Source organism: Myiozetetes cayanensis, unplaced genomic scaffold (genome assembly GCF_022539395.1).
Source record: "Myiozetetes cayanensis isolate MyiCay16 unplaced genomic scaffold, myiCay2020 scf7, whole genome shotgun sequence".
In the NCBI taxonomy this organism is placed as follows: Eukaryota; Metazoa; Chordata; class Aves; order Passeriformes; family Tyrannidae; genus Myiozetetes; species Myiozetetes cayanensis.
The window spans coordinates 12,705,424-12,733,046 of NW_026087964.1; the positions used below are offsets into that span (position 1 = coordinate 12,705,424).

The 27,623-nt window shown below is 39.7% G+C and overlaps 3 protein-coding genes across 5 annotated transcripts in view; 2 read left to right on the forward strand and 1 right to left on the reverse strand.

Moving 5' to 3' along the window:
- The first annotated feature begins 789 nt into the window (after positions 1 to 789).
- Positions 790 to 16,239, forward strand: LAP3 (leucine aminopeptidase 3). The gene is made up of 13 exons (XM_050338776.1): positions 790 to 939; positions 1,423 to 1,538; positions 1,884 to 1,938; positions 3,951 to 4,056; positions 5,132 to 5,291; positions 7,847 to 8,008; positions 8,988 to 9,146; positions 9,909 to 10,033; positions 11,433 to 11,521; positions 12,864 to 12,966; positions 14,612 to 14,691; positions 15,321 to 15,433; positions 15,524 to 16,239. Exons 1-13 carry the CDS (start codon positions 820 to 822, stop codon positions 15,720 to 15,722), a joined length of 1,587 nt encoding a protein of 528 aa, XP_050194733.1. The 5' UTR covers positions 790 to 819; the 3' UTR covers positions 15,723 to 16,239.
- A 1,207-nt stretch (positions 16,240 to 17,446) lies between these two features.
- On the forward strand, positions 17,447 to 19,587 carry MED28 (mediator complex subunit 28). Its single transcript, XM_050338791.1, has 4 exons — positions 17,447 to 17,599; positions 17,686 to 17,752; positions 18,673 to 18,785; positions 19,237 to 19,587. The coding sequence occupies exons 1-4, from the start codon at positions 17,447 to 17,449 to the stop codon at positions 19,432 to 19,434; spliced, it is 531 nt and encodes a 176-aa protein (XP_050194748.1). The 3' UTR covers positions 19,435 to 19,587.
- Positions 19,588 to 20,599: 1,012 nt separating this feature from the next.
- The window catches only part of FAM184B (family with sequence similarity 184 member B), a 41,288-nt gene continuing 34,264 nt past the window's right edge, over positions 20,600 to 27,623 (reverse strand). For 2 of the 3 annotated variants that reach the window (XM_050338775.1, XM_050338773.1), the window contains 4 exons: positions 23,951 to 24,068; positions 23,662 to 23,766; positions 22,788 to 22,993; positions 20,600 to 21,339 (listed from right to left, as the gene is read on the reverse strand). In XM_050338775.1, the coding sequence (XP_050194732.1) occupies positions 21,249 to 21,339; positions 22,788 to 22,993; positions 23,662 to 23,766; positions 23,951 to 24,068 (520 nt within the window). In that variant the 3' untranslated portion in view covers positions 20,600 to 21,248. The remainder of the gene's footprint in view (positions 21,340 to 22,787; positions 22,994 to 23,661; positions 23,767 to 23,950; positions 24,069 to 27,623) is intronic. The other variant, XM_050338774.1, reaches the window with a different exon arrangement.

Genomic DNA, 27,623 nt, shown 5'->3' on the forward strand with positions numbered 1-27,623 from the left:
ACAATGAATTACTTATAATCTATGTTTCACACTTCAGGGGCAGGGAAAGACAGACAGACAGACAGACAGACAGACAGAAAGAAAGAAAGAAAAGAAAGAAAAGAAAGAAACTAAAAAAAATCTGGATCACCTGATGTTAAAGTCCAGTGCATATTCATTGCCCTTCAGGCTGACAATACAATAATGATCAGCAAACTCCAAACAGTCTTTTTCCGTACAGTGCTTTTACTAGAGAAACATAAATCCACTTCTGACATTACAGTAATGAGCCAGTATTCCAGTGTGAATTTTCTTCTTAAAATATAACCATAGTCATTCTTATTGTTTGGTTGTTTTGTTGTTGTTGTTGTTGTTTTGTTTTTTTTTTTTTAAATTTTGTTTTCACTTATCACTCCTTTGTTTTTTTTCCTTGTAATTTCCGTCTGGGACTGTATACTGCTTTCTCTTAGAAAACAATGTGCGTTTGTAATAAAGCTTTATTTTTTTCCTAAGTAATTTACATTTTAGCCTTCAAGACACAAATTAAATATGCAGCAAGCAGAGCAGGGCTGCTTTTTTTTTAACTCTGTGATAAACCCCAAAGAGAAGTGCGACTAACCATCTGGAGCATGCTACCACCTCCCGTACACGAATAGGAAATCGCAGCTCCCGCCGCTCAGGGCACTGGCTTGGGCATCGCTCCCGCGTCCCGCCCTCCATCCCGGCCCTTCCCCGCCGCGGGCACCGCCCCGCGCGGCGCCGGCTGATGAGGCGCTGGGCGCGCTGGGGCTGGGCGGTGCTCCTGCCTTCCTGCCTTCCTCTGCCTGTCTCCTCCCTGCCATGCTGCTGCCCTGCGTGCGGAGGGTGGCTGCGCGCCGCCTCGGCCGGGACCTGCCCCTGTGCTGCAGCTGCCTGGCGCAGGGTCCCGCTCCGCGGGGCTACAGCCGCGGGGCCGGCAAGGTGGGGGGCTGAGCCGGGGCGGGAGGAGGCGGCGGTGGGAGCGGGTCCCTTCCTCCCGCTAGGTCCTGCGGGGTCGCTGCTCCCCCGCGGAGCTGAGCCAGGACGGGTGCGACTCCCCGTGCTCCTCCTGAGCGCACCTGGATGGAGATCTGCGTTGGGGGGCGGGGGGGGGGAGAGCGGGGCGGAGAGGCTCTTTTGGATTTAAAATTACCAATTGGAAGAGTTTTTGTCTTTATTTGTCTCTGTGTGTTCGGAAAAATTATTATAACTTTAGTTATGTTGTATCTAATTTTTTCGCGCTTGAAAGCTGTTGTAGTAATTGATCCTGGTTTACCAGCTGTTGCTCTGTGCATCATGTTAGATAAATAGATAAAGTGAGATAAATATATGCAGAAGTAGCAATGGTTTGAACAGTGTGCTTGCTGCCTCTCTGATGGGTCTCCAAATTTCATGTTGTTTACATTAATGTGTGTCTTTTTCTAGGGTCTTGTTCTGGGAGTCTACTCAAGTGAAAAGGATGATGGTGCTACCCAGTTCACTAGTGCAGGAGATGCTTTTGATAGACTCGTATCTGGAAAGCTGAGAGAACTTCTGTCCCTGTAAGTGTGTGATAAGCTTCTAAAATGGATTAAAGTACTTACAAACACCAATGGGAACAATCATTTTATTTTCATTATTAGTGTTTGCATCCGTATCACTGTCAGGCTGGTATTTGCTTCTACCAGGCCAAACGGTTTGGAGGGGTATTCCCATGATAAAACTAAGCACTGAGGAAGCGTGGAAGATGTTCATGGGACTTGTCCTCTGTAGGGACCTGACTGTGAATGAGCCAAGCATCCCAGGACATTTGTGTGGCACACTGTGTGGTTGTGGAGTGAATGTAGTACCATAAGATTTATCACCAGTAAGAACTTTTGTATTGAAGGAATCCTTTTGTGTCCTAGATGTGGGCCACCTTTGAAGAAAGGCAAAACGCGCATATTTCATGGTTTGCATCAGGTATGAACTTAGCATTTTTGTGTGGTAATTGATTAATGTGTGAAGTCTGCCCTTACATCTAATTTTAAGCTAAGTTCACTGCTGTGCTTTTATAAATGGCCTGCTCTTTTCCCCCCTCTTGCCTCTCTCAGCAAAAATGTAGTTCTCATTGAAGCCTCCTGTTTTCCACTACCCATGTTTGCATGGCCTTTTGCAAAGTCCTGTACTCCCTCTGGTGTGCTGCAAATTGAGAGAATGTAAATGAGTTTGCTACAAAGGTGCTCTACTCTGAATAGCTGCTTACTGAATCAGCTGAAACACAGCAGTTTTGGATCTGACTTCTACAGGCTCCCCAGGGAAGTAGTCACAGAATCAAGCCTGCCAGACAGGACAAAGGACAATGTTCTCAGGCACATCATGTGATTCTTGGAGTGTCAGGATTTGGACTCAGTGATCCTTGTGGGTCCTTTCCAACTCTGGATATTCTATGATTCTACTGTGCTTCCCATGTCTAGGAGGAGTGAGTGCCTGAAGGGGTACCAATAGGTGCAAAGACCTTCCAGACATGACAGTTCTAACACAAGGTAGTCCCATCATAAGCTTTCATCAGAAGTGTCAAAGTCATGTGCTTGAAACCTCTGAAAACAAGACATGGGACTGTTCTTCAAGCAGGACTTTGCCTGCACAGACATGGTAGATCACAGGGGTATGAGATGGGGAGTCATCTGCTCAAAATCAGGCTTTTGGTGCCATTTGAGAAGCCCTAATACATCTAATGCACCCCTGTGAAGCTGGCCAATATGATACTATTTGTACCTTTTTAGAGTAGTATGTACGCCTAGGCAGGCATGTAGTGACACTATGTGTCCCTGTCTAAGTAACTGAATCTTACATTAGGGCTACTTAAATAACCTTAAATAAATTCATTTGCAGTGAGTATGGTTTACCATGTATAAATTCCTGTGTGGACATGCCATGCAGCTGACACGGGACTCAGTAAAAAGGCTCTCAGAAATGTAATGGAAATTGAGTGAGTGCACTAAGGATCCCATGATCCCAGTTCTGCATGCGGGATAGGCTCTGAAGTGAGTAGCAAATCTCTGCAAGGGAAGACAGGAGAATTTGGCCTCACACGCTTTTCTAAGTGTGTTGCAAAATTGTGATAACTAAACCAATGTTAACTGGAATCACTGACCTTCTGGAAAGCTAACACTTTCCACTTTATGGAAAGTTTCAGCATCTTGTGGACTAAAAGATTTTACTATAGTGTAGTAGTTGGAAAGCCGATTGCTAGAGGCTGACAGAGATGGACGAGAAAGCCTAAGATTAACTTAGTTTTTCTTCAGAGCTGTGGAAATACGGATATACATATATATATATATGTTCACTATATAACTTCGAATTTTATACAAATTTGACTTCTTCTTATAAGGCTCCTTTAATCTTTGCTGCTCCTTTTTGCTTTCCTCTAGCAGCTTATAAGGTAAGCATTTAGTCTGCTGTGCTACATTGTTTTCCTGAGTTGCAGAGAGGTGTGCCTCTGTGCAGCTTTGGTTTGCTATCTGTCAAATCATGCCAGCACGACTCCTGAGATGAGCTAACAGACTCAGCTTTCAAAGTGATTTTATTTCCTTGAACGTAGTACGGTGCCAGAAAAGTTACAGTTCTCCAGCTCAGTTCTGGCCTTTGTTGCAGCTGGAAAGCTGGATGTGCTTTCCAAGGACTCTTAGGCTTGCTTACTTTTATGAGTATCAAATTTACTATATGTTGAGCATAAAGCCCTATATGCTGCAATGCACATAAATATTAACTGGATAACAGAGTAACTGCCTGCATGCCTGTGGAAAATGATTGAGAGCACAGGACAGTGGCACCATACAGGCACTCTTAATGAAACATGCCTACTGTAGAAAAAGTACTGAATATATTTTAATGCTGTGCTTGGTTTGATTTAATTGGAAAGTAAAGTCTTTATAACAACTCTGTTGTAACAATAAGGAAAGCAAATCCATTTGTGTGTTGGCTTCATTTAGGACTTTCCGAGTGTGGTGGTAGTTGGCTTGGGTAAGAAGAATGCTGGAGTAAATGACCAAGAAAACTGGAATGAAGGCAAAGAAAATATTCGTGCCGCTGTTGCAGGTTAACTGTTAAATTTTCTGAAGCATTTTGTCTATAAAACAATTGCAGTGGTGCAGCATGCTCCATTTTTGAAGAGCCGATCTAGATGTGCCTGTGTTTTGAAATGCACAACTTACTGCCTGGTTTGGTAAATGCATTTACTTGTCACTGATATTCATGTAAATTTTTTCTTAGTGAGCAAAGAATTATGGAGCATGTAAATCAAATCTGCAGACAGGTAACTGCAGTTATTTGCATCAAATAACTTTACTAACCAGTGTGATACTGGAAAGGCACTTGTCTAATTACTACTTTGAAGCCTGAGAGCATCATGATTCACTCTGTGCTCACTCTGTACTTAAGTATGCACATATGTTTACTTCTGCCACTTAGTTCATAACTGAGATATTTGTGTTTTAAGCAAATATCTTTCACAGCATCAGCAGTATGGTTCAGTATGTTATCTGTCATAAGCAGAGGAGGCCTTTATTTTAATCAAGGATGACTGCTGCATCTAAGTGTGTATAAAACAAGAATAAAAAGAGTTCTCACTACAGAGTTTATAATCTCTGACTGGATGACAGATGTATTCTGAATCGCTAGCCTGTAGCTGCCAAAAGATTGTTAAATTATTTGGGTACAAAATAGAATTTTTGGAATTTTTGTTTCTAAAAATGTGTATAAACTCATCTAGAAGGAAGAGTAGTCATATTCTTGGCAAAAATATAAGTTCTGGCAAATTTCTGCTACCTGTAGATAGTTGTAATTCATAGTACTCCAGAATGATAGAGCTTTGCTTTGCTATAGAATGAGCTTAAAGGAGTCAAAACAACTGTGAACTTTCTTTTTTATTCTTGTGAAATGCTTGAATCATTATAATGCATCAGGTCATATTTTTAGTCAAATTTGTCAGTATATGGTCATTAGCATTTTCAGTTAATCTACTACACAATCTCTTTAATTGACTGACTTACAAACTCAGATATCTTGAGTTAAAATTATTTTTTTCCTTGAAATGTCATAATGATCATCTCGGACACCTGTTTTGCTGTTCTGTGCAATACTTGGACTTCTAGTTCTGTGATGTATTTTTCAGTTGGCTGTAGGCAGATCCAAGACCTGGAGATCCCTTGTGTTGAAGTAGACCCCTGTGGAGATGCACAGTCAGCTGCAGAAGGTGCTGTCCTTGGATTGCATGAATATAATGAGCTGAAGCAAAAAAAGAAACCTATAGTTACTCCTCAGCTTCATGGAAGGTGATGGCAAAGGAAAGCTTGCCTATTTATTTATTTATCTCTTTATTTGTTTATTTATAAAACTGTATGCATGGCAGAGAAAAGCAAAGCTGAAAGAATAAGAATAGCAATGGTTTTCTCTCTGAACTCCTGCTCATTTGAGTCACCTGAATTATTTAACATCTCAAGTATATTTATAGTATTTGTTCTGTGTGTTTTGTTGGTATGCTATGTTGCAAGGTTAAGGGTAAATAAATGCTACTTCATAGAAAAGAAGGCCCAGGATAAAGATATAATTAAAATATTACTCAAAGCATAGTTGTAACATACAAAGACTTTTGTTGGTATTGTGTGCCCAAATTGTGGAGCAGAGGTATTTCAAAGCCCATAAATGGATGGATCCTTTTGAGAATCAGGAAACGCTAATTGACACCAGACCGTGTCATGTTGGATATTCTACACAGTTCATTTGTTATATTTCCATTCACAGACTATAATGTGAGAAGCCTGGGTGCTTCTGGTCTCTAAACAGACATCACTGTTACTTCATAGCAGAAAGTAGAATCAGAGCTTTGCTTTTAGAACAGCTAAACTCACAGTCAGAGTGGACTTTGAACATTCTGTATTGGGTATTCTGTCATGCAGAGGAGAGGAATTTCCTACGTATACTTTAAACAGGAACAACTTTCTTAAGAAGAAGTTAGTGAAGTATAAAAATTTCTTTATTTACGAATGTTTTGATAAGCTACGTGCAACACTATTCCCATTTTGTAACACAGTAGATAGTTTGATAGCCAATTACATTTATATCAAAGAAACATTTCCTGAAAACAAAAATGGTCCTATTACAACTTAAGACACTGGAAGTAATTTTTGTATATAGTAATTTAGGTTGGAAAGGACTTCTAGAGGTCATCCAGTCCAGCTCCAACTTGAATTAGGGATAATCTGGACATTACATACAACTTTAAAACTCGATCAGGTTCATCAGGCTTGTGTTTAGTCAATATTTTATTATCTCCAGAGATGAAATTTCCACAACCTCACTAGGCCATCTGTTCTAGTGCTTAAATACACTCATGGTGATTTTTTTTCTTTATGTCCTGTTGCAGTTTTCCTTGTTGAATCTAGAGACCACTGTCTGTTACTGTCTTAATGTGCATCTCTGGGGTGTGTCTGTCTTCACCTTCTCTATGAACCCTATTTAAGATTATAAGAAAGACTGCAATTAGCTCTTTCCTTAATTTTTCTTCTTTAGGTGAAACAAACACAATTCCCTTAGCTTCTCCTCATATGCCATGTGCTCCAGCTCCCTACCTTCTTAGAGGCCCTCCTTTACACTTTCTCTAGTTTGTCGTGTTGGGTTTGTATTCTGGAACCCAAAAGTGGATGTAGCTAGATACAGCCTCACAAATGCTAAGGCAGTAAATAATTATTTCCCTTAACATGCTGGCTCTGCTCTAATCCCCAGCACATGGTTGGCCTTTTTTGCTGCAGTTATGCACTGCTTACTCCTCTTCATCTTGTCCACCAGGACCCCCAGGTTCTTTTCTGCAGTTTTGCTTTCTGCTTAGTCAGTGTCCAGCCTGACTGTTGTGTAGAGCTGTCCTGTCCCAGGTACAGGACTGTACCCCAGTCTTTGTTAGACTTTTCAGTGTTCCCCTTGGGGCATTCCTCCACCTTGTCGAGGCCCCTGTGAATGGTGGCTTCACCCTCCCCATTTCACATGCTCCCCACAGTGCCGTGTTTGCTGGTGGTATACCTGTTGAAGTCCCCTAGTTACCTTTCCCACTTCTTGCCAGTTTCAGTTGTCAGCTGAGATTTGGCTTCTTAATTCCATACCTCCATATCCAGGCAATACTTCCATATTCCTCCTGGTTTCCTCCATTGCTGTCCTGCTCTTTTGAGAGGTGGAATCCAGCTCAATGATGTCCTGCTTTGTGATATCTTGTAAAGCAAGTCAGTTTTTCAGTTCTGTCTCAGTAAAATGAAAGGTTTTGTACTGGTTGTCTTGCAAAGTAACCAAAGTGACTCCCCATTTTTCTATGCAGGCAGCTCTGGGAATGTTTGCTCTGTCATTTGGTAGTTAAGTGCCTCGAGTGCGCAGTGAAATGAAATCCAAATTCCACTCTTATGGCATAATCATATTTCAGTAAAGGGAAAACCAGAATTGGAGGCTTTATGTGGTAAATAAGAACTTTCAGGGCTGTTACAATTAATGTGATTACATTTGGAAGGTGTGTTAATCTTCATGCTTAAGAATTTAAGACAATCTCTGATTAGTAAGGATTAGGACAAGACCTAATGTATTGGACAGATAATTTTACATCTGTCTGCTCTAGGATTTTTCTACCTTTTGCTGAAGCATTTGGCACTGACTAGAACCACAGATGAGTTACTAGACTAGATGCACCTTGGATCTTGTACTAAATTCCTTGTAGTATGATAATTACGATATTCTTAATTGTTCCAAATTAATGGTATTGCATTTTCAGAAAGGAGAGAATGTATGAATGCAGACAACATCTTACTTTTGCAAATGTGTATAATCCTGATTATTGTGTGTTGTTGTTTAGTGCTGAAAGTGAAGGCTGGCAAAAAGGTGTTATCTATGCTGAGGGCCAGAACCTCGCTCGGTACCTTATGGAGGCTCCAGCTAATTATATAACTCCAATCAAATTTGCTGAACATATTGAACAGAAACTCAGAAGTTTCAGCAATGTGAAGGTCCATATAAGGTAAATTCCAGTGAAATGACTCCTTTACAGGGTAGGGGACCATGACCATAAGATGAGCTGCCTTCCAGGTTACTCAAGTCTGCAGTGGGCTCTCAGTTTCCCTCTGCTTCTTCAAATGACAAAAGCAGGGAGGGTTTGGGAAAAAGGCATGAGGGGTGCCCAGACTGCAATCTACTCTCAGGATTAGAAAGTGAGCTGCTAGTTTGCAGAGGAAGCAATACTGTAATGCAATAAAATGATTAACTGTCAATTATTTATGCAGTCAATTACTGCTTAGTTAACACGTGTGCTGTGAAAGGAAGGCTGATAAAGACTCAGTGAATAGATGGCAAATATTAGGTACCTTTTGTTTTCTTGCCAATTGGGTTTTAAACATACCTTTGCTTTTTTTATTGCTGTTACTGTCAGGGGTAAATATTTAAAAATATTGAGTTGGAGCCATAAAAGCCTTTGCAATTGAATTTGCACAGCTAGTGCTTCTTGCCCCTAGATATCTACTTGCTGTTCAGTGGAAATGAAAGTGGTTGTGCAAGTCTTGGAGGCTGTTTTGTTGACAAGCAAAAGGCTGAGGGAAGTCAACTTTGTCTGTAGTTAACTGTCTTGCTAGCAGAAAGCTAAACTGTAACTTTCTGCAACATCGTTACTTCAAATAGCATCTAGAGCCTCCCAGACAAGTGGAAGTTTAAAGTTTCTGATGCAGAAACTGTAGACAAGCTGTTGTTCTGCTGCTTTGTTGTTTTGGCTGCTTTTTAAACAAGGCAAAACAAAGATCGAGAAGCAACTTTGAGGAAGTACTTTTCTGCCTCACAAAAAAAGGTAATAATGATTGGATTTAAATTACAGTTTCCAAAATAACTAACTAAAATGAAATGGTTTGTGTACAAACCTTCAACGTTTGTTATCTCTTAAAAACAATCACCTTGGTCAATGTGTCCAACTACAAAAAAAAAAAAAAAATTAATATATATTTCTATTCCAGACCGGAGTCTTGGATAACAACAGAACAGATGGGAGCATTCCTGAGTGTAGCTAAGGGTTCAGCTGAACCTCCCATCTTTCTGGAGATTCACTATTTAGGGGCTGCTAATACAAATGAGTCCCCATTGGTATTTGTAGGAAAAGGAGTTACGTTTGACAGGTATGTATGCTAATGTTTTAATAACTAGAGGGGGGAAATGCTTTCCTGCTATTCATGTTCAACAGGGAGATGCTTTTTCTTTGCTCAGCATATCTTCCAATGCCATTCCATTGAACTTCCCTTAGATAGTAGCTTGTGCTGCCTTTTCTGGGGATGAAACAAGATTGGTTGTACAAAGGAATTGTAGGAATTGATATGCCATCATCTTGTAAGGGGAAAATGGAAATTCAAGGGGAAAGAACCCAAAGAATCATGCTATTTTTTGTTGTCCTGAGCAAATCTCTGGATAAAGAATTTACGTGTTTAGAATTGCAGTATGTCACTGGACATCTAGGTGATGCTTAAGGAAATAGGAAATAGTTCCTTATGACTGCTTTCCATGTCCTGTATTACTGAAGAATTTACCAGTCTATTCCCCTTCCACAGATTGAGTTTACCAGGTGTACTGTTTTGTTCTTGTTTCGTGCACTTCTACTATTATGAAGACCATTGAGTTAGTCCACTGCAGGTTATGAAGATTTTTATGGTCTCCTAATTATGAGGAAATAACTCAGGGACATACTTTATCTGAAATGAAAACCCAGATACGTTGCTTTCAGTATGCTTACTAAGGTTGCAGGAGTATTTGAAAACACCAGGTCTAGCATTTACTGATACTTGGTGTTAAAACATACTTGTGGACAGGATATTATCAATATTATTATATCAATATGCAACACCAAACTTGTGCACGTTGGGTGACACTTTTGCTCTGTGTTCCAGCGGGGGCATCTCACTAAAGCCATCCTCAGGAATGGATGCCATGAGAGCAGATATGGGAGGGGCAGCAACTATCTGTTCAGCCATTGTGACAGCAGCTGCTTTAAATCTACCTCTAAACATCATTGGTAAGTGTGTTTGTGGGAGAATCCAAAAATCTTAATTTTACAACATTTTGTAATTTTCAAGTATCAGCAGTGGTAACAGCCTTGTAGAAGCATCTTGGGCTCTTTCAGACCTACTTCTCTCATTCCCTTGCTCAGCTTCTTTTCCATTTTTATTTGCATATCAAAAAATATAGCTTTGCTTGAATAAAAAATGTATCTTTGCTTGAATCAAAAACTAGCTTTGCTTGAGTAACATATTGCAACAGCAAATTAAGATTTTGAAGGCACAATTTTTAGACCTTAGGAGAGAAATGATTGCCAATAAACATATTCTAAATGAGTTTTTCAAAGTCTTGATCCTTCATTACAAGAAGGGATGTGGATGTCTGTATAAGCAATTAAAATGAAAAGGAGTTAGCTGAGAGCTACCTCCGTGAGTGTTTGCCACAGCTGAACAGGAAGAGGGATGAGCTCTTATTTTCTCAGGTGAGTATCTCAGCAGAAAACTAAAACAAAAAAACCCCAGTCTGCTGATACTGTTAAGTATGAGCAATGCTTATTTTTTTGTCGGGGGAAAAAGGCTTATTTTTTCTGCAGAGCTAAAATTAAATGAGCTTATTCAGGAACCGTGGGAAAACCAGGTGGTGATGACATGTAACCCAATCTGGAATAAGTTTTACGTTTGAAAACCTCGACTTTGAGGGAACTGGTATTTTAGTTACTTCTATGCTTCAACCAGTAGAGGGCAGCGGTGCACACACACATCCTCGCGGAATTCCTCACCTGGAAGTGTGACGGGAAGGGCTGACGGTGGAGCAAGTCTGTAGTAATTCCACTGGAGAGAGGTGGTCCTTGTGGTGGAGTGCATTTCATCCCATGATCCCATTTGCAGTTGGAGCTTTGACACTGACCCTCCTTTTTGCTCATCTCTAGTTGCTCTTGTTATGGTTGGAGTTACACCACAACTCCTCGGACCACTCTGGACATTATACAATGTTTATTTATAATGAGCAGAGCTTGAATGGCTCACGGTGTTAATTTCAGAAGTGCTAATTTTCATTTCAGAAAGAAATCCCTTTACATGTGACCCATTATTTATATGTGGGAGACATAAAATGATATTTATTGCTCCTCTAATCTCACTTGTCAGGGCATAAAGTAGAATTAAATCCTAATGTTAAAATTATGTAGGTGGGAGAGTGTGGTAGTGCATCACGCAGAGGAATTTCCCTGATTGAAAACCAGACCCCATGTGTCTTTCAGTAACCAGAAAAACCTGAAGAATAATTTTTGAGCATAAATTCAAGATAAGACTAGTATTGTTTTCTTAAGGAGATGTTTGGGGTTTATCTGAGTGGGGTTTTTCCTACATCTTTTCTGAGAAGGAAACAAGGAATGTACTTTTCTTTTTGTCTCTGAGGTTTGGCACCCCTCTGTGAAAATATGCCCAGTGGTAAGGCAAACAAGCCCGGGGACGTGGTTAGAGCCAAAAATGGAAAAACAATACAGGTATGCATAAGAAACTTGGATTTTGGATACTTTTAGTGAATTGGTTCAATCAACCAAGTTATATGACAGCAGTCAGAGTACATGTTTGAAAAAACCCTTTAAAAAGATAAGCAGTGCAAATGTACAGTTTTTTAAAAATGTTAAGAAGCATGTTATTAACTAGAAATTGCTATCATAGGATTCTTTCAAATATAAATTTAGATTGAAAAGATGAGACATGTTTTATAAATTGCTAGGAAAAGCTGCAAAGTAAGGTCATTTACTGAGCATGCTAGAAAATCTCATTTTAGCACAAGAGGTTGTTACAATGCTTATAAATATAGGCTGTCAGTTTAAATGAATAACATTAATTGCTTCCACCAGACCCTTCAGGACAATTCCTTGCTATCTGTATAAGACATAAGAGTATTAGTTTCCTGCTGATGTAACCAAGGTCTTTACACTGCCAAGCTGCTCTGTACATTCAGAACTCTGAGTCATAGGGGCTGTTGGTTCAACTTAGCTTACCCAAAATACATATTTCATATTTATTACCAACTGCTCCATGCTCATCTAATAGATTAAATTGCACTGAAAGTCATTGTGCTGTAGATCACTGATTTAATGCAGAAATATTTCTTTCTGTCTGGATTTCTGAGATTCTGCCCCTCCTGACTTGCTGAACCTTTCAGTTCTTTGAGGTTCATCTCTCAAAACTGAGTTCGATCACCCTCTACTCTGATGGAAAAAGACTGGGCACATATTCCCCAACAAAGAAGAAATTTGCAAGAAAGTGGTAGTAGTTCAGAGCACATTGTGTAATTAATCTTGCAGAATTCATCATGAAGTTTTCCTGAAAGGGGAAAGGAACAAATTGATTATTTTTTTTAGAGGGAAGAACTTTTGAGATTCAAAGAGAAAGCAGTATAACAAGGAACTGTTTCCAGTTATGTCTTTGTGCTTCTTTGTGGTGCCCTCTCCTCCTGTGTGGTTTTCCTTGGCAATATCTCAGACCCTGGGATTCCTGGGGCTTTGCTGGGCATGGCAGCCTGTGTGTTCCACTGGGGTACCTCTCCAGTCTCCAGGCTCTTCTGAGGAGTCAGCAGCATAGAGGCCCAGCATGCAGAGCAGGTTGCAGTGCTTAAAGATGACTTGACCTCAGCTACAGATCTGCTTTTATTTTGTAAACATAACTGTATATCAATATTTTTTCTTTTTTTTCAGTGTAGTTTGAGTAAATTTTAATTACCTGAACTTCCTAGAGCCTGTATCCGACAGCTATTTAAGATAATATGTAAGAGATACATCAGTGAAAGGGATGTTTACAGTAGTTTTTCTGTGTTTTACTGATTTTGCTCTGAAGGTAGATAACACAGATGCAGAAGGAAGATTGCTGTTAGCTGATGCTCTCTGTTACGCCCACAATTTTAATGCAAGGGCTATTGTGAATGCCGCAACATTAACAGGTAAGCAGTTTCCCTTGCCTGCCCTCATTTTGCCATCAGTTCTTTGCTACATATTAGGTGGGCTGTGGATTAGTTGCACTGTGTACATAAACCCAGCCTTAATTCAAAGACAACTGAAATGATTTTACATGTGTCAGGACAACATCGCTCACAGCTTGTGCTCTAACAACCTGTGCAACATGCGCCATGTCTCTGGGAGTGGGGAGGGGACTGGCATGGAGGGGATGTGCTCAGCAGTGTCGATGACGTTGGGCTCAGCTGGCCCAGCCCAACTGGAACTAAAAGTGGGAAATCCTACGCAGATTTCAATGTTTCTGCTCAGTATTCCCCTGTGCTTCCATTTCCGAGCTAAGCCCTCCCAGCTCCCAGGGCTGTGTGATGCAGAGGCAGTGCTGTTGTGAAAGAATCCCGCTTGGTCCATGTGTCAGGGCCATCCTGGAGCCCAAAAAGCCCAAACAGCTTCTCTTTGAGTGGCTTGCTGAGAGCCTGAGTTCTGACCTAGCCAACACCAATTCTCCCATTACGAGAGCTAGCTCAGGTCTCCGTGATGGTAGATAACAGGAGAGTTGCCATCTTCCCCAGAACTTGTTTGACTGAAGTATCTCTTATTTTTGTGTTCAGTTTGCATACTTTTAGGCAATATGAAATCCTTCATCCCTACATTCGCATAATAGTGAAGTTACAAATTTAAGCATTAAAAGAGCACTGTGTATGCATCTCATGCACACAGTAACGGGCTGTCATGGGTGAGGTGACTGTAGCTGAAATGAGAGCAAACACAGAAGAGTAGTTCAGATAGGAGTCTACTGTGTTGCTTAATATGCTAAGGAAAATAATTCTTTATATAAATTCTCTGGTAGTGCTTTAACTTATGTTCCATTGGTTCTACCAGTTCAAATTCTATGGAAAATTTCAATAGATGGAAGGGAAACTGATTTTAAGACTGTTGGCTTGTATAAAAGTATTCCTGTTTGAGATCCTTGTGCACCAACCTGGAAGGAGGAGAGCTCCTGTAGAAATTTCTTTGACATATCATTTTGTTAAACTCATTTTTTCTTCTTTTTTATCTCACTGAGGATTGAGTGTTGGTATTAGAGAAGCAGTTCTGTGGCATCAAATAGATAAATATGCATGTAATCCCTCAGTTTTAGACATGGTTTAGTGCTTTGATAAGGATTATTTTAATTTAAAGTAAATTCATACACACTGTGTAAAAATCTATGCAAATGGAATTCACAAAGGTAAAGTATCAGCTCAAAAATTATAGAGATCTATAAAGTGGAAAAAATCCACTCACATTTTCTATATGGAAATAATATCTAGATCTTTTTTAGAAGATACTGTTATTGTTTAATACATTATCTTAGAAATATTGCTAAGAAACGTCAAGCTGAAATAAAAATAGTTTCATGAGAAACAGAATTTTTATGGTTTCTTGTCTTTTTAGATTATGTAAGTGTTTCAACAATGTTCAAACTTTTAAAAATATAAGTGTACTAAAGTCTTTAGGTTTTGCAGTCTGATTAATTTCCATTACTGATAATGGGATTTGAAAAAGGAAAGTTCTGTGAGAAGTCAGGATGCGGGGAATAACTTAGGTCCGCCTTTGCCTTTGTCATATAAACTTGAAGGTGTGTTTCTGTAGGTGCCATGGATGTTGCACTGGGATCTGCTGCGACTGGAGTATTCACAAATTCATCTTGGCTTTGGACTCACCTCTATGAGGTAGGTCATCTCCATTATTTTTAAATCATAATAGTAATAGTTCAGTGATATATGTTACTGAAAAGTTAGTACATTACTGAAAGGCTTTATGCAAATCTAAAAGAGATATTATTACATTTTGAAATTTCATAGGAATGGTGTCTAATGGTATTTAATTTAAAATAATTAATGTTGACTATTAATTACTGTCTCTTCAGTGAGGTGTGATATCATACACCAAACAGCATGCACATCATCTCAAGGATCTGCATGTTCTGATAACTTACTGCATATGCATAAGCTCTGGACTACTGACAGTAATTAGTTCATGTTAAAAAGATAATTGATCTTGCTTAACAACACTGAGACAGAAATTCAAAGAGGCCTTGTGAGTAGCTGAAGTGTGATGGATCAAGGAAGCCTGTGAGGGGAAAGATTTGTGTTGTCAGGAAAAAGAAAAAAACAGATAAAAAATGTGGTCTTTTGATGTTGCCTTTTGGCTGACACTAGATTACCTAAAAAGTAGGATTACCTGTTTTGTTTTGCAGTGTATTCCCAAATACCTAATATTATATTGGACTGGAGATTTTTAGGCTGATCAAACCTAAACAAAAAGAATTTTGCCCAAACTATCACTATTCTGTTTTCAGGCCAGCATTTTGACAGGAGACAGAGTTTGGAGAATGCCTCTTTTTGAACATTACACAAAACAAGTAACAGACTGTCCTCTTGCAGATGTGAGTAACATTGGAAAGTACAGCAGGTAAGGGGCCCCTTTCTTTCAATGTATTTATTTAATATGTGTGCTGTTGGAGTTGCTTTTAGAAACAATACATTTTTCTGCTTCCTGCAGAGCTGGAGGAGCATGCACAGCTGCTGCATTCCTGAAGGAGTTTGTGACTGCCTCTCACTGGGCTCATTTGGATATTGCTGGTGTGATGTCGAATAAAGATGAGGTGCCCTACCTTCGGAAGGGCATGGCAGGGCGGCCCACGAGAACCCTTGTAGAGTTTGCAGCTCGGTTAAGTCAAGACAGTCACAATGCCAAATAAAAATACTTGTTCTGAAATCATCTGCTCTGCCTTAAGAAAAAAAATCTTAAAAGGTACTGTTCATAAATTAATGCCCCAAGCATATTTTCATTATGTTAATTAACTACAAATGCATTTTATAAATTATTATTTGGGTAAGATTATCTCAACTTTGAGATTTGTCATCCCATATTATACAGCTTAAAATAAAAGATACTCTGTTTGAAATATTGAAGTATTTAATATCAAAACATGATAATGGAAAACATCAGGACTCCTACTTTATATGTAAAATAAGCATAATTAATGTAAACAATAAACGCCTTCTTTGGATGTGTGTTTTGACTGAGAGAATGCACAATAGGAAATCGTAGCTGTGCCTCAGTTTTGGGTAAACTCTAGGTGGTGTGAAAGGTGTCTCTGCAAAGTTGTTCATAAAAATGCCATTCTGACGTTTTTCCGTAGAAAAACTAAACCTGCTCTTGGTGTGTACTGAGACAGAAATGGTGCTGCATCAGACATTTTAGGCTGTTGCAATTAGCATGATTAGCATGGCTTCAGCACTGAATTATAGAGTTAGTTCTAATTGTGTCAGCAAGAGTGTATCTTGTAACTGTTTTTCAAAAAACTAATGAATGCAAGTTCCTGTTTCATGGGATTTTTTTTTTTTGGAACTTGCCCCCATCTCACATACTTTTTGTCATCCTGTTGCTTCCCCCCTTCCCTGGTGTGAGACTGTTGGGCTCCCAGCAGGGATAGTATTCCCAGAATCGGTTCAAACAGACTTGACGCTTAAAACAATGGGGTGATGTTTTCTTGACAGTTTGGGGGATTCAGGCCCAGAGAGTGGGGGTTTGATTTGGTTTAGGGTGTTTTTTCAGGTTTTTTTGTTAAACGGTGGTGTGTAACAAGAGATGTGGGACCAGTGCTGACCCAGGCTGGTGGCAGTGAGGTGCGGGCAGGGCAGCCACTGGAGGAGGAGGGTCTTGTTGGGAAGGATGGCTTTGCTGTCTCTGCTCTCCTTGTTACTAGGAAGGAAAGTAGTATCCTGGGGTCTGCTGGGAAGAGTGGCCAGCAGGTTGAGTGAGATGATCTTCACTCTTTGCTCAGCCATGAGTGAGGCCACATCTGGAGTATTGTGTCCAGTTCTGGGCTCCTCGGCACAAGAAAGACAAAGAGCTACTGGAGAGAGTCCAGTGGAGGACACAAAAGATGATGAGGGGTCTGGAGCATCTCTACTATGAGGGGAAACTGTGGGAGCTGGGCCTGTTTGGTCTGGAGAAGAGAAGACTGAGAGGGGATCTCAGTTAGGCATATAAATATCTCACAGGCAGGTGCCAAGAGGATGGTGACAGACTCTTTTCAGTGGTACCTGGTGACAGGATGAGGAGTAATGACCATAAACTAAAATACAAGAAGTGTCACCTCAAAATGAGGAAGAACTTCTTTACACTGAGAGTGGCAGGGCGCTGGAACAGGCTGCCCAGGGAGGTTGTGGAGCCTCCCTCTCTGGAGACACTCGAAATCGGCCTGGATGCGTTCCTCTGTCACCTGCTCCAGGTGTCCCTGCCTTGGCGGGGGGTTGGGCTGGATGATCTCTAGAGGTCCGTTCCAACCCTGACAGCAGTGTTTAACACGGGCGGGTTCCCCCCGCCCCAGCCGGAGCTGCCCCGGGGCCCGCGGGCCGCTTCCTCAGCGGGCGGGGCAGGGCCGGGCCCGCCCCCGCCGCATGCGCCGCTGCCGCCATGGCGGGCGCGCTGGGCGGCATGTTCGGCTCCCAGGCCCCGGGGCCGCCGCCGCCGCCGGGGCCGCCCGGCCCGCCCGGCCTCATCCCGCCGCCCGCGGGGCCGCGCAACCCCAACAACACGCTGGTGGACGAGCTGGAAGCGTCCTTCGAGGTGAGCGGGGGGAGTCGCGGGCGGGCGGTGCGCTCCCGGCGCCGCCCCCCTGCAGGCGCTGAGCGCGGTGCTTCCCTGTCCCGCAGGCCTGCTTCGCCTCACTGGTGAGCCAGGACTACGTGAACGGCACGGACCAGGAGGAGATCCGCACCGGTGAGCCCCGGGGGAGCTGAGGGTCGCCCCTTCCCCGGTGGAACGCTGCTCACAGCAGTGGGAGGAAAGGAACCCACCCGGGAAGGGAGGGAGCGGGGTCTGGTCGGGAGGTCCCGAGTGCCGGCTGGCTCCGGGGGCCGTGTGGGGTTAGACTGACGGGTGCACGGTTCCAAATCCATGGAGCTCGCGTGATGCATGGGGAAGCTGCATGGAGCGGTAATAGAAGGTGGGAAAGGACGGCCCGGGCTGCTCTGTAGTGATGCTTTAGGGCTTGAGTGATGCACCTCCGTGGAGGCGGAATAAATACTGAACTGGTATTATACAGGAGTTTGGAAACTGGCCTTGACTGCTTAGAAGTGTACTTGACCCTGAAAATTTTTTGAAGCTGTGACTCTCAAGTGCTGTTTCAAAATCGGCATACATACTTTTGAAAACTCCTTTCTAGATATTGGGTCATATTCATATGCTGGGATGCAACAGCTTTCATTACTAAATCAGTAGTGTGTAATACAGGAATTCTCCTCAATATGCTCATATTTGAGAACCCTACATTGAGCTTCTTGCTTGGGCGTACAGAAATGTTTTCTTTATTCAACCAAGTACCATGAATTATTTTATTATTCCTTGTTATCGTCAGACATGTAATAAAACTTGGAAGTGTTGTTGTCTTGCACCTTTAAAAGAAGTTCTGAAAGTCTGCAGAACAGTGTCTTATACAGAGACTTAATGCACATCCTGGTTTTATAAATATGTCAGTAATAAATATGTTTTACAAATATGTCATTTTAGATATTTTGAAGATTTTCTTTCTAGAAAGTACTGTGAAAAGTGTTTTTAATAGCAAGCAGACCACTACTATTATCATACTGATGTCTTATTTTTTTGGAATCTGTTCTTTCTTTTTTGCTATATATGTTTAGGTGTTGATCAGTGTATCCAAAAGTTTCTGGATGTTGCAAGACAAACTGAATGCTTTTTTCTACAAAAAAGACTGCAGCTATCAGTCCAGAAACCAGAACAAGTCATTAAAGAGGTATGTTTGAATTAATTCACCTGTCTTGTGCTAGATGAGATAAACTGTGTATGTTAATCACCTTGTTCACATTAATTTTGGGTTTCTCAGCATGATGCTGTACCTTAAGTTGGTAAAACTTGGCTGTTAACATAACTCTCACTGTTATCCTGGAGAAGACGGATGCCTCCTTCTCTGTGGAGTGTTGGAACACAGTTGGTAATTTCAATGGAAGAGACAAACCAGTTAGTCAGACTTTGTTGGAAGTAGTGATCTCTGAAATATGTGATTTAGGGGAATGGCACTAGGGCATTCGCAGTGCTCTCTCTCTCTTCATTGGACACTTTTCCATTATTCCACTATAAGATCAGCTTGAAAACTCAAGCTAAAAAAATTACATGCTCTTTATGTTAGGTGGTTTTTGTTCTTACGAATACTACCTATTTACTAAAACACTTTTTTTCATCCATAGGATGTTTCAGAATTAAGAAATGAATTGCAGAGAAAAGAAGCATTAATTCAGAAGCATTTGAGTAAACTGCGACACTGGCAACAGGTCCTGGAAGACATCAGTGTACAGCACAAAAAGCCTGCAGAAATGCCTCAAGGTCCCTTAGCTTACCTGGAACAAGCATCTGCGAATATTCCTGCTCCAATGAAGCAAACATAATCTTCAGTTTTACATAGCTCAGTATTTTCAACAGTGCAAAGCATGGTTTTCTTCTTGCTTTGTATGCTTTTTGTATAATGTGATTTGTACTACAAATATAAATAGTTAAAACAAGCCAAATAAATTATCTTCTTTTTTTTTTTTTTTCCAAAAGTATGGACTGGTTTTATATTTCAGTGGAAAATATTCAGAGTTGCTGTTCAGGATGCTTTCTGGCAGAAGTGTGTCTCCTAGAATGCATCCTGTTCCTTCTAGAGAAGGTGGCCCTGCTTTTCCCTCTATCTTTGCTGGTATGATGAAAATACTTGCAAAGATTAGTGTTTGATTTTACTGGAAGATCTGCATGTTTTGTGATCCAGTAATTATCCATGAATACCACTGTAGAAACACCCTTAGATTTGACTGTACTCTTTTTGAAGTGAATTGTCATTCTTCACCGGACTTTTGTTCATCTCTTAGCAGTGGTCTTGGGATAAACAAATTTAGTTATTACAGGATGATCTTCTCATAGATTCCAAGGCACCCCTCAGTGTTACTTACTGTACACTGTTTTATCTCCTTAATTAAATATATAAAAAGTGTCTTTTTGTCAAATCTAATGCCAAAGTCACTTTCCAAATCAAGCAGTTCTTCTTGGAAGGAATACTAGATAGCAGGGATGAAAAGTATTAGCCTGTAGAAGCATTCTGCCCTTTTTGTTACCTTTTCACCACCAGTGAGGTGCAGCAGCTGTTTTGTATTAATTGTTTGAATCTGTTGGAACAGCTCTTGCTGGCTGTTGGAGAGAGGAGGAGGTTAGGGTGGAGGTACACCTTGCTCACAGAAAATGTCTAACCTAGCTGGGCCCTGCTTGTCAAAATTAAATGGGGATTCAAACCATACAGCAGTTGAAGAGGAACTATCCTATTTTAAACACCAGGATGCTGGTTCCCTCCCTGCCTTTCACAGTTACTGATGAGTTAATTACCTGAGGGTTAATTTCTTTATAGGTATCTTTCCTCCCAGCAATGAGTTAGCATGATCTGATAAATGTAGTCATTCCTCCACTTTACATTTAGGTGGGCATAAAAGGTACATGTGCACAGTTCCCATCACTCTGGAACTCAGTGTATCAATCTGACTCACACTTCAGCATAACATAGCAGTCTTTTGAAAAACACAGAAATGGATCATTTACAAGCTTTAATGTTCATACTTACACATCATTCTAATTTATCAGGCTGATACATGTATTGAAATGCAATAGGAATATTGCAATGCTGACTATACAAAACAGTTTATTAAGCAAACCAGAAATTATTTCTAAACCAGTCTGCTATGAACATGCTATTCTTGAAGGTATACTGCATGCTGTACAGCTTAAAATTAGTTTAACAAAAACCATTAAAAACTTTAAAAATTACATCATTATATTACATCCTTATATGCACAACTTACTTTAAGGAGCTGATGAATCAAATGTATAAATGTACAGAAGTAAGACCTTTCTTCAGCTGATGCCAGATTGATAGGATGTATCAGAGTCCAAACTGCATATTTAATGAAATGGTGGAGTGTTAAGAGTCTCTTGATTATAAAAAGTCTTATAATATTCTTCATTTTTTACAGAGGTTGTTAAAAAAAATGCATTTTTCTGAAATCCATGCCTATAACTCCATAGTTAATAGATGTAAGAGAGTGCAGGTATTCCTAATCATTTACTTAGAAATTAGTTTTTTTTTTCTTTCCCTAAATCATATATTGGGTTATCATTCCCTGAAAAAAAACAGGAATGGCTTTTCTAATAACTCTGAGAAATATGGAAATAGTTTGCTTTAAAATGAAAAATACTTAGTAAACCATTCTTGATGCTGAGGGTCTTGTTTTTGGTCATCTTTGGTTTCTGGTGGTTCACTGCCATGAGTCCTGTGCAAACAAATAAGCATTAGCATGACTTGCCTACACAATCACACCAATACGTAATACTTCTTTTCCCAGAAAAAATCCTGATCCTATGAAAGGTGCTGTGCTCACATGAATGGGTAAGGCCAAAAGGTGCTGGCTACAATACACTAGTGGGATCTGTGCTAGCCAAGTAACTCAAATAGTTACCTGGTCGTAACAGGCAGAGCTAACAGCTATGGAGAGATGTTTGAACATAATTCTTAACTTGACATCTTGGAAAATAAAAGGATGCTTCAAGGATAAGAGGTGTTGAAAATCAGAGAATGGCAGCTGCAAGTCACTCTTCATGAAATACAATTTATGCATTAAATATGTTGGATAAGAGTTATTTGAAACTGAAAGATTAATTTAAACATTAACTGGCATTTATAATCAATCCTATTACATTGTCGTTTTTCCATCCTTCAGGATTTTTTTTAACAAATGATAGCAAATAAGACTTGACTTATGATTGACTGACCTAAAAGAGTTACATAAGTAGCAGCCAAGCTACCCTCAGTCTCCTTGTGCATGTTTCCCTTTAAAACAGAAATCTGATTTGCCTTGGCAGTCATCTGGCATGACACAGCACTTTTTTATCTTTTAGATGTGGAAGTTGCCAAACTGGATCCAAGCCTGAGTCCCAGGTTATTGTTTCTATTGCAGTCAGCACCATCTGCCCTCAAGGAAAGAACTCGAGCACGTAATTTACAGGATAAGTAATCTCCACCAGGAGATAGGTGAGAAGGCTGTATTTGGTCCTGAAATATAGTGGTAGGGTTTGTTGTTTTGTTGTTTTTGGTTTTTTAAAAATATTTATCATTATAACTACATATGTTAGCTACGTATATTTTTAATTATTTCTTGAAGAGAGAGTTCAGCTATGTTTATAAAATACCAAACATTGTTCAAATAACTTATAAATCTGAAGAATGCAAGCTCTTCAGAGAGAAAACATGAAACAAAGAGGTTTTTACTTAAGTATCTGCTAATCAAATTTTTTAAGTTTCTAAACCCTTTGTGAAATGATTAGCCTAGATTAATTGAAATACCTCCTAAAATTAAAATATGTCATCTACATCTACCAAGTGCAAGGTGAAGAAACAAAAATAAGAGAGAAGACACATCCTTATCAGAACCACTGGTAGATGACCAAGGTTTTAAATAGCCATATTCACTATTAACTGCATTCTTAGTTAAGTACTTGCAACTCTTTTTTTTATTATTATTTTTTAGCACCAGAAGGGTTTGCAAGGGTAAGCTCTGCTGGGCAGGGATTATAGCCTACTTCTGCAGTAAAGTTCTGGGTCTGTCTGCAGAGTTCACTGCACTGCAGGAACCCCACATCCTTTTGTATTTCCAAATGTTTTGAACTGCCTACAAGATTCTGAACATGAATTCATTTATTGTCTTACAAAATGGATAAATACCTTGTGGCAGCACTGCTGTCTGAGGACTGTGCTGATGGAGAACCCACCCTGAGGCAGCCAGGACTCCGATCTAAGCTTGTAGATTTTGTTATTTGAGGAGCACTTCTTTTTGATCTCAAGTCACAGCTCAGAAAGCTCTTTGCGTAGGAAGCTAAATTTGGAACACTGACGACACGACTGGGTACCTCAAGTGTTTTCTTCCTCTGCTTTTTATTGTAACAGAAAACTTCATTACATACACAGTTTTTTCAATTTATACTATAAAACCTCAACAATATCTCATTCCTAGATGTCTTGTGAGGAGCCCCCAGATAGGAAGAGTCCCATCTTTTTCTGTAGGCATTTAAATTCTCAGGATTTGCTGTGAGGATCCATGGATTTGGTCTCATCTAGTTAAAACAACCTGTGTATTTGACCTTGAGGTTTTAGACACATCAAGGTGCTTTCCACCAACTTGACTTCCCTTCTTTTAATGAATATTTATAGACAATATCACGCAAAGGGGATGGAATGACAAAGGGCAAATACCGAGCAACCTAAACAGATTCATAATTTTCCTTGATGCATGCAATATCCCAATTAGCAACTCCTAAATCTGCAAGCAATGGCTGTGCTTATCCCAGTGGAAGACTCATATGTTTGGAGTTCTTGTGTTTTATATCCGCTTAAACACCTGTATCTCTGTTGCACGTATACTTCTACTGAATTTATGTTATACTCAACACCTGACTGTAGGTTGGCTTACTGGAAAGAATTCTACTAAATAACATTATCATAAAAAATTAATAGCACTTTTGTTGTCCAGATCACCTGTATGATTCAAATAGTAATAAAACTTCACATTTTGCGATTTTAATGGCATTGCCCATCTTACCTTGATGGAAGGAGCCAAGCCTGCTGTATTAGGGTTGAAAGAAAATGACCGATTCCTGGAGGATTCAGTGTTGGCTGAAAGTGAATGCTGACATTTTCTTCCTTCCTGAGGGGAAAGAAAGTTACATGTATAGAAACACATATTTGTTGGAAGCTGGTAGGGAAACACACATTTGTCAAAGTATTCCAGAACAGAAAGAACCGACAAGTCTGAAGCAATGTGCAAAACGCTAAATAGAGACTTTCAACAGATTCCAAGATACACAACTGCATATAAAAGGCAGTCTTACCACCAGCTGCTTGATAATTTCTTCTCTCTCACTTAATTTGTCTTCCAGACAGTTTATAAGGTGTGTATCTTCTGACCTGGACTCCCACTTTCTTGACTTTTCTTCTAATTCTTTAACTCTGTACCAAAGAAAATGCAGACTGGAAAAAAATTTCCTCAGATCAGGTTCAAGAGATACCTGGGCTGTACTCTGGCCTAAATTCCAAACCTAAAATACAGGGGCATACTCAGGCCTTTCTGATAAAATATCCTTTTTTTAAAAAAAATGGGCATCTATAAATGATTTAAATAGAAGGATAGAATCTTGTGGAGTTCCAAAATAAATTGCCACCAAGGTTAATCCACAACACCTGTGGATAAAATCCAGCCTCTGGTGTGAAATACTAACAAGCTTGCACATCACATGGCTAGTCTAGTTTCCTAAAGAAAAAAATCTGCGTCACAGTATCTATACAAACCTATATTCATCTATTTGTTCTTTTTTCTGACCGAATAACTTCAGAATCCTCAAAAATATACAATTCCTATAACTTTCATGAAAAGAAGCTTGGATATACATGCTGCTTTAATGAACCGCCTAAGTCAAAACCTGCAGTCTGAGTTCAGCTTTTTAAATTCCTTAATCAGGGAAAAAGATTCAAATGGGAATTACACATTCTTAGATATGGTGTGGAAACATACATTTGATTGACTCATGAGAACACAAATCATTGTTTCAATCAGCCAAGCTCATAAATTTTGCTGTTTGAGAAACTGAGTACTATGAAGTTCACCTGCTATAACCAGGACACATACTGAGAAATGTATTACAGAATACAAACCACCATTTTGTGGTTGGGTTTTTGTTTGTGTGTGTGTAAACTTCTTTTAGAGGACCACCCCCCAAGCTTATCATCTTAGAGTTTAAATAGAAAGATAAATCTTAATATCTGAAAGGTTTGAGGCCTGCTTACATGCGAGGTCTCTGTTCTGGTCCTCTACCGCACAGCTGGGGTGAGGGAAAAGGACAAGGATATATAATCACAGGGGTTAATTCTAAGAGGCCTCTCCTGTACAATCTGAAGCACTACAACTTAACTCCATAGGGGGCTGCAAAGTGTATTTATTTACATGAGTTAGTGGGGGCTATCCTGGGAAATTTTCAAGGGAGTGAGAACGATCAAGAGGTTCTTAACCTCAAAGATGGTGCTCTGCTGAACAAAATTAAGTACAAGATCATGGATCAAGGCCTCTGGTATCATCTTCAATGAAGATGATTTTACACTTCATAAAATTGCTCGATACTACATGCAAGTTTTAAATTAGCATTGTGTTAGCATTATGTATAGCATTATGTATAGTGCTTTAGACTAAACAATATTCAGAATTTATTATAGTGTCTCTGGGTCTTTTTGATTTGCAAAGGCAATACCTATACACTTGTATTTCAATCCTTACAGTACTCTATGTATGATTAATAGAAAAATTATACATACTAAGAATCATAAATTCAAACAGAACTCATTGCCAGTATGAGCCACAGTTCATTTAAATTACTTATGCAGTTTCTAAGGAGAAAATCTTTGCTAGGAGATGTGCCTGAGTGCTGCTGAAATCAGATAATATGTTTTCAGTTTCCTTCTGGTGATCTTGTTTCAGTATGTCCAGTTCTTTTTTATGCTTGATATTGAGGCCTTCTACCAGTAGCCTTCCATTGGCATTAAAATATGTCTGAATTATCATGTTTCAATACTAGTTTATTTTCATTGCTCAAAGCATGCAGTTTTGAGGTCTGTTATTGACTGCAAAGGCAGTTAACTGGGCACAGAGCTGGCTTCTCCCTACTGAGTCAACTTTGACATTTTGGTAGCAATCTGAGCAGAACCATCCTAACACTGAGGAAGAGAAAAATTTTTTGAAAAGTACTTGACCTTCACCCTTCAGGAAAGAGAAGGTCTGTTCCATATAATGATACTAATGCTATTCTGCCTAGGGTTAGTTTGTGCATTAATCTTAATGATAAAACACGACAATAAAGTACCATAGGAACTCACTTGCATTAAGCAAAATTATGTTGAAATCTTTGGGATTTTAACATGAGGCTCTGATGATTTATTTTATCACCAGAATATTTACTACTGCATACCATAATCCTAAAACTGTTTTTAAAAACAAATAAATTGAAAACTAAAAAATACCTAATGTTTTGTCAAGCCTAACCATAATATTGCTTTAATAATAATACCAACTCCAAAAGCAATAGTCATCTATTGAAGAATCGCAGTTAGTTTGTTGTCTTTTGTTTGCTAATGCTTTGTTAAACCTTGGAAAAACTTTTTCATTAACTCAGTGGGCAGCCCATGCTCTACGGTTCACTGATTAAAATAGAGATGCTCAACTTAGCAGATTAACGATTGTAATTCTCACAAATGACATTCAGTTTACCTTTTTTTTCCCTACTTTTTTTAATGTACTCCCAAACCTGTGTCACTTGTTTCTGAAAGGCTTCAGAAAAGGCCAGAAGACCACTAAAGGTTTCTGCCCTTGAAATTAGAGCACAGCCATGCAAGTGACTGGCATAAGATAAGAAGCAGAAGAATAAGGGTAAATAAGGGAGCAGAATCTCTGAAATAGATCTTGGGGTAGAATAAAAGTTCTCCTTAAAAATAGCCATTTTAGGAATTGTCCACTATTCCCATAAAAAAACCTTTGCTCGCATCCTAATCCTTGCAAAAGCTTGCCATACGGGAGGTGGAATTCACACAATTCAAGAGAATGGAAATGTAACTTATTACTTCAAGCAGATTACTGATTTCACTTACTTGGCAACAGTAGAACTAGTAATTTTAAATAATTTGTTAAAAAATTTGTCATGTGCAAATAACAAGCCACTATCAGCTTTCAAATCAGAAAAAAACCTCTATGGCATAAGACAGGGTCAGTGTTGTTAAAGTAAAAATAGCACTTATTTATATGCACTCACCAGCTTAACTATTTCCTTACACAAACTATTAGTCCTGCAAAAGCAAAACAAGAGCTGCAAGTTAATGTTCCAGGTCTTCCATGGGTTAATTTCAGAGCAGCCTGTAGCAGGTGCCTATGTCCATTTCAGCTCTCTGGTCCTACCTCCTGTTATCTGAAGGATTTCTGCTTATATAATTTCCATTAATGCTTCCTTCCTTCCTTACTGTAGTAGAGCTACACCATTTATTCCCTGTAAAGAAAATCCTCCAGCCCTGTAGCCTTAGCATTTGAGGCCCTTTAGACCTCATCACTGACACGTGAATAATTCTTCTCTTCATGAACAGAGGCTCTAAATTCCTTCAAGGTAGCTGGAGGGCACTGATGAAACTCTCTGGTTTGCAGTTCTTTCTGTTGATCTTGCTTCAAAAGCTTGAAATGAAATTCACTTTGAAGTAACTCTCAAATGAGTGCAAGGGCAAAAAAAAGTTTCTCATTCTTTAAATATCTGCTGACTGGTAGACAGGAATGGAATTACTCTGACCACTCTAATAGTCTGCAGAGAAACATTCTATCCACTGAGTGCTTTTCCCTAGACTATACAGACCGTAATTTTAAAGATTCCTTTAAAGGCATATTTTTCAGAAATTCTTTTATATATACAGCTTGTGCAGTTAGGGGTATACATTCTACCCTATTGCAAAATTTAATTGAAAGGTACCCACACACCAGAT

Bases quoted from the DNA above. Each gene is read 5' to 3' on its own strand.
- LAP3 (XM_050338776.1), top strand. From the start codon at position 820: ATGCTGCTGCCCTGCGTGCGGAGGGTGGCTGCGCGCCGCCTCGGCCGG. The intron at 1,939-3,950 runs GTATGAACTTAG...GGCTTCATTTAG, and splicing joins TATTTCATGGTTTGCATCAG to GACTTTCCGAGTGTGGTGGT. The intron at 14,692-15,320 runs GTAGGTCATCTC...TTCTGTTTTCAG, and splicing joins TTTGGACTCACCTCTATGAG to GCCAGCATTTTGACAGGAGA.
- MED28 (XM_050338791.1), top strand. From the start codon at position 17,447: ATGGCGGGCGCGCTGGGCGGCATGTTCGGCTCCCAGGCCCCGGGGCCG. The intron at 17,600-17,685 runs GTGAGCGGGGGG...CCTGTCCCGCAG, and splicing joins AGCTGGAAGCGTCCTTCGAG to GCCTGCTTCGCCTCACTGGT. The intron at 17,753-18,672 runs GTGAGCCCCGGG...ATATATGTTTAG, and splicing joins CCAGGAGGAGATCCGCACCG to GTGTTGATCAGTGTATCCAA.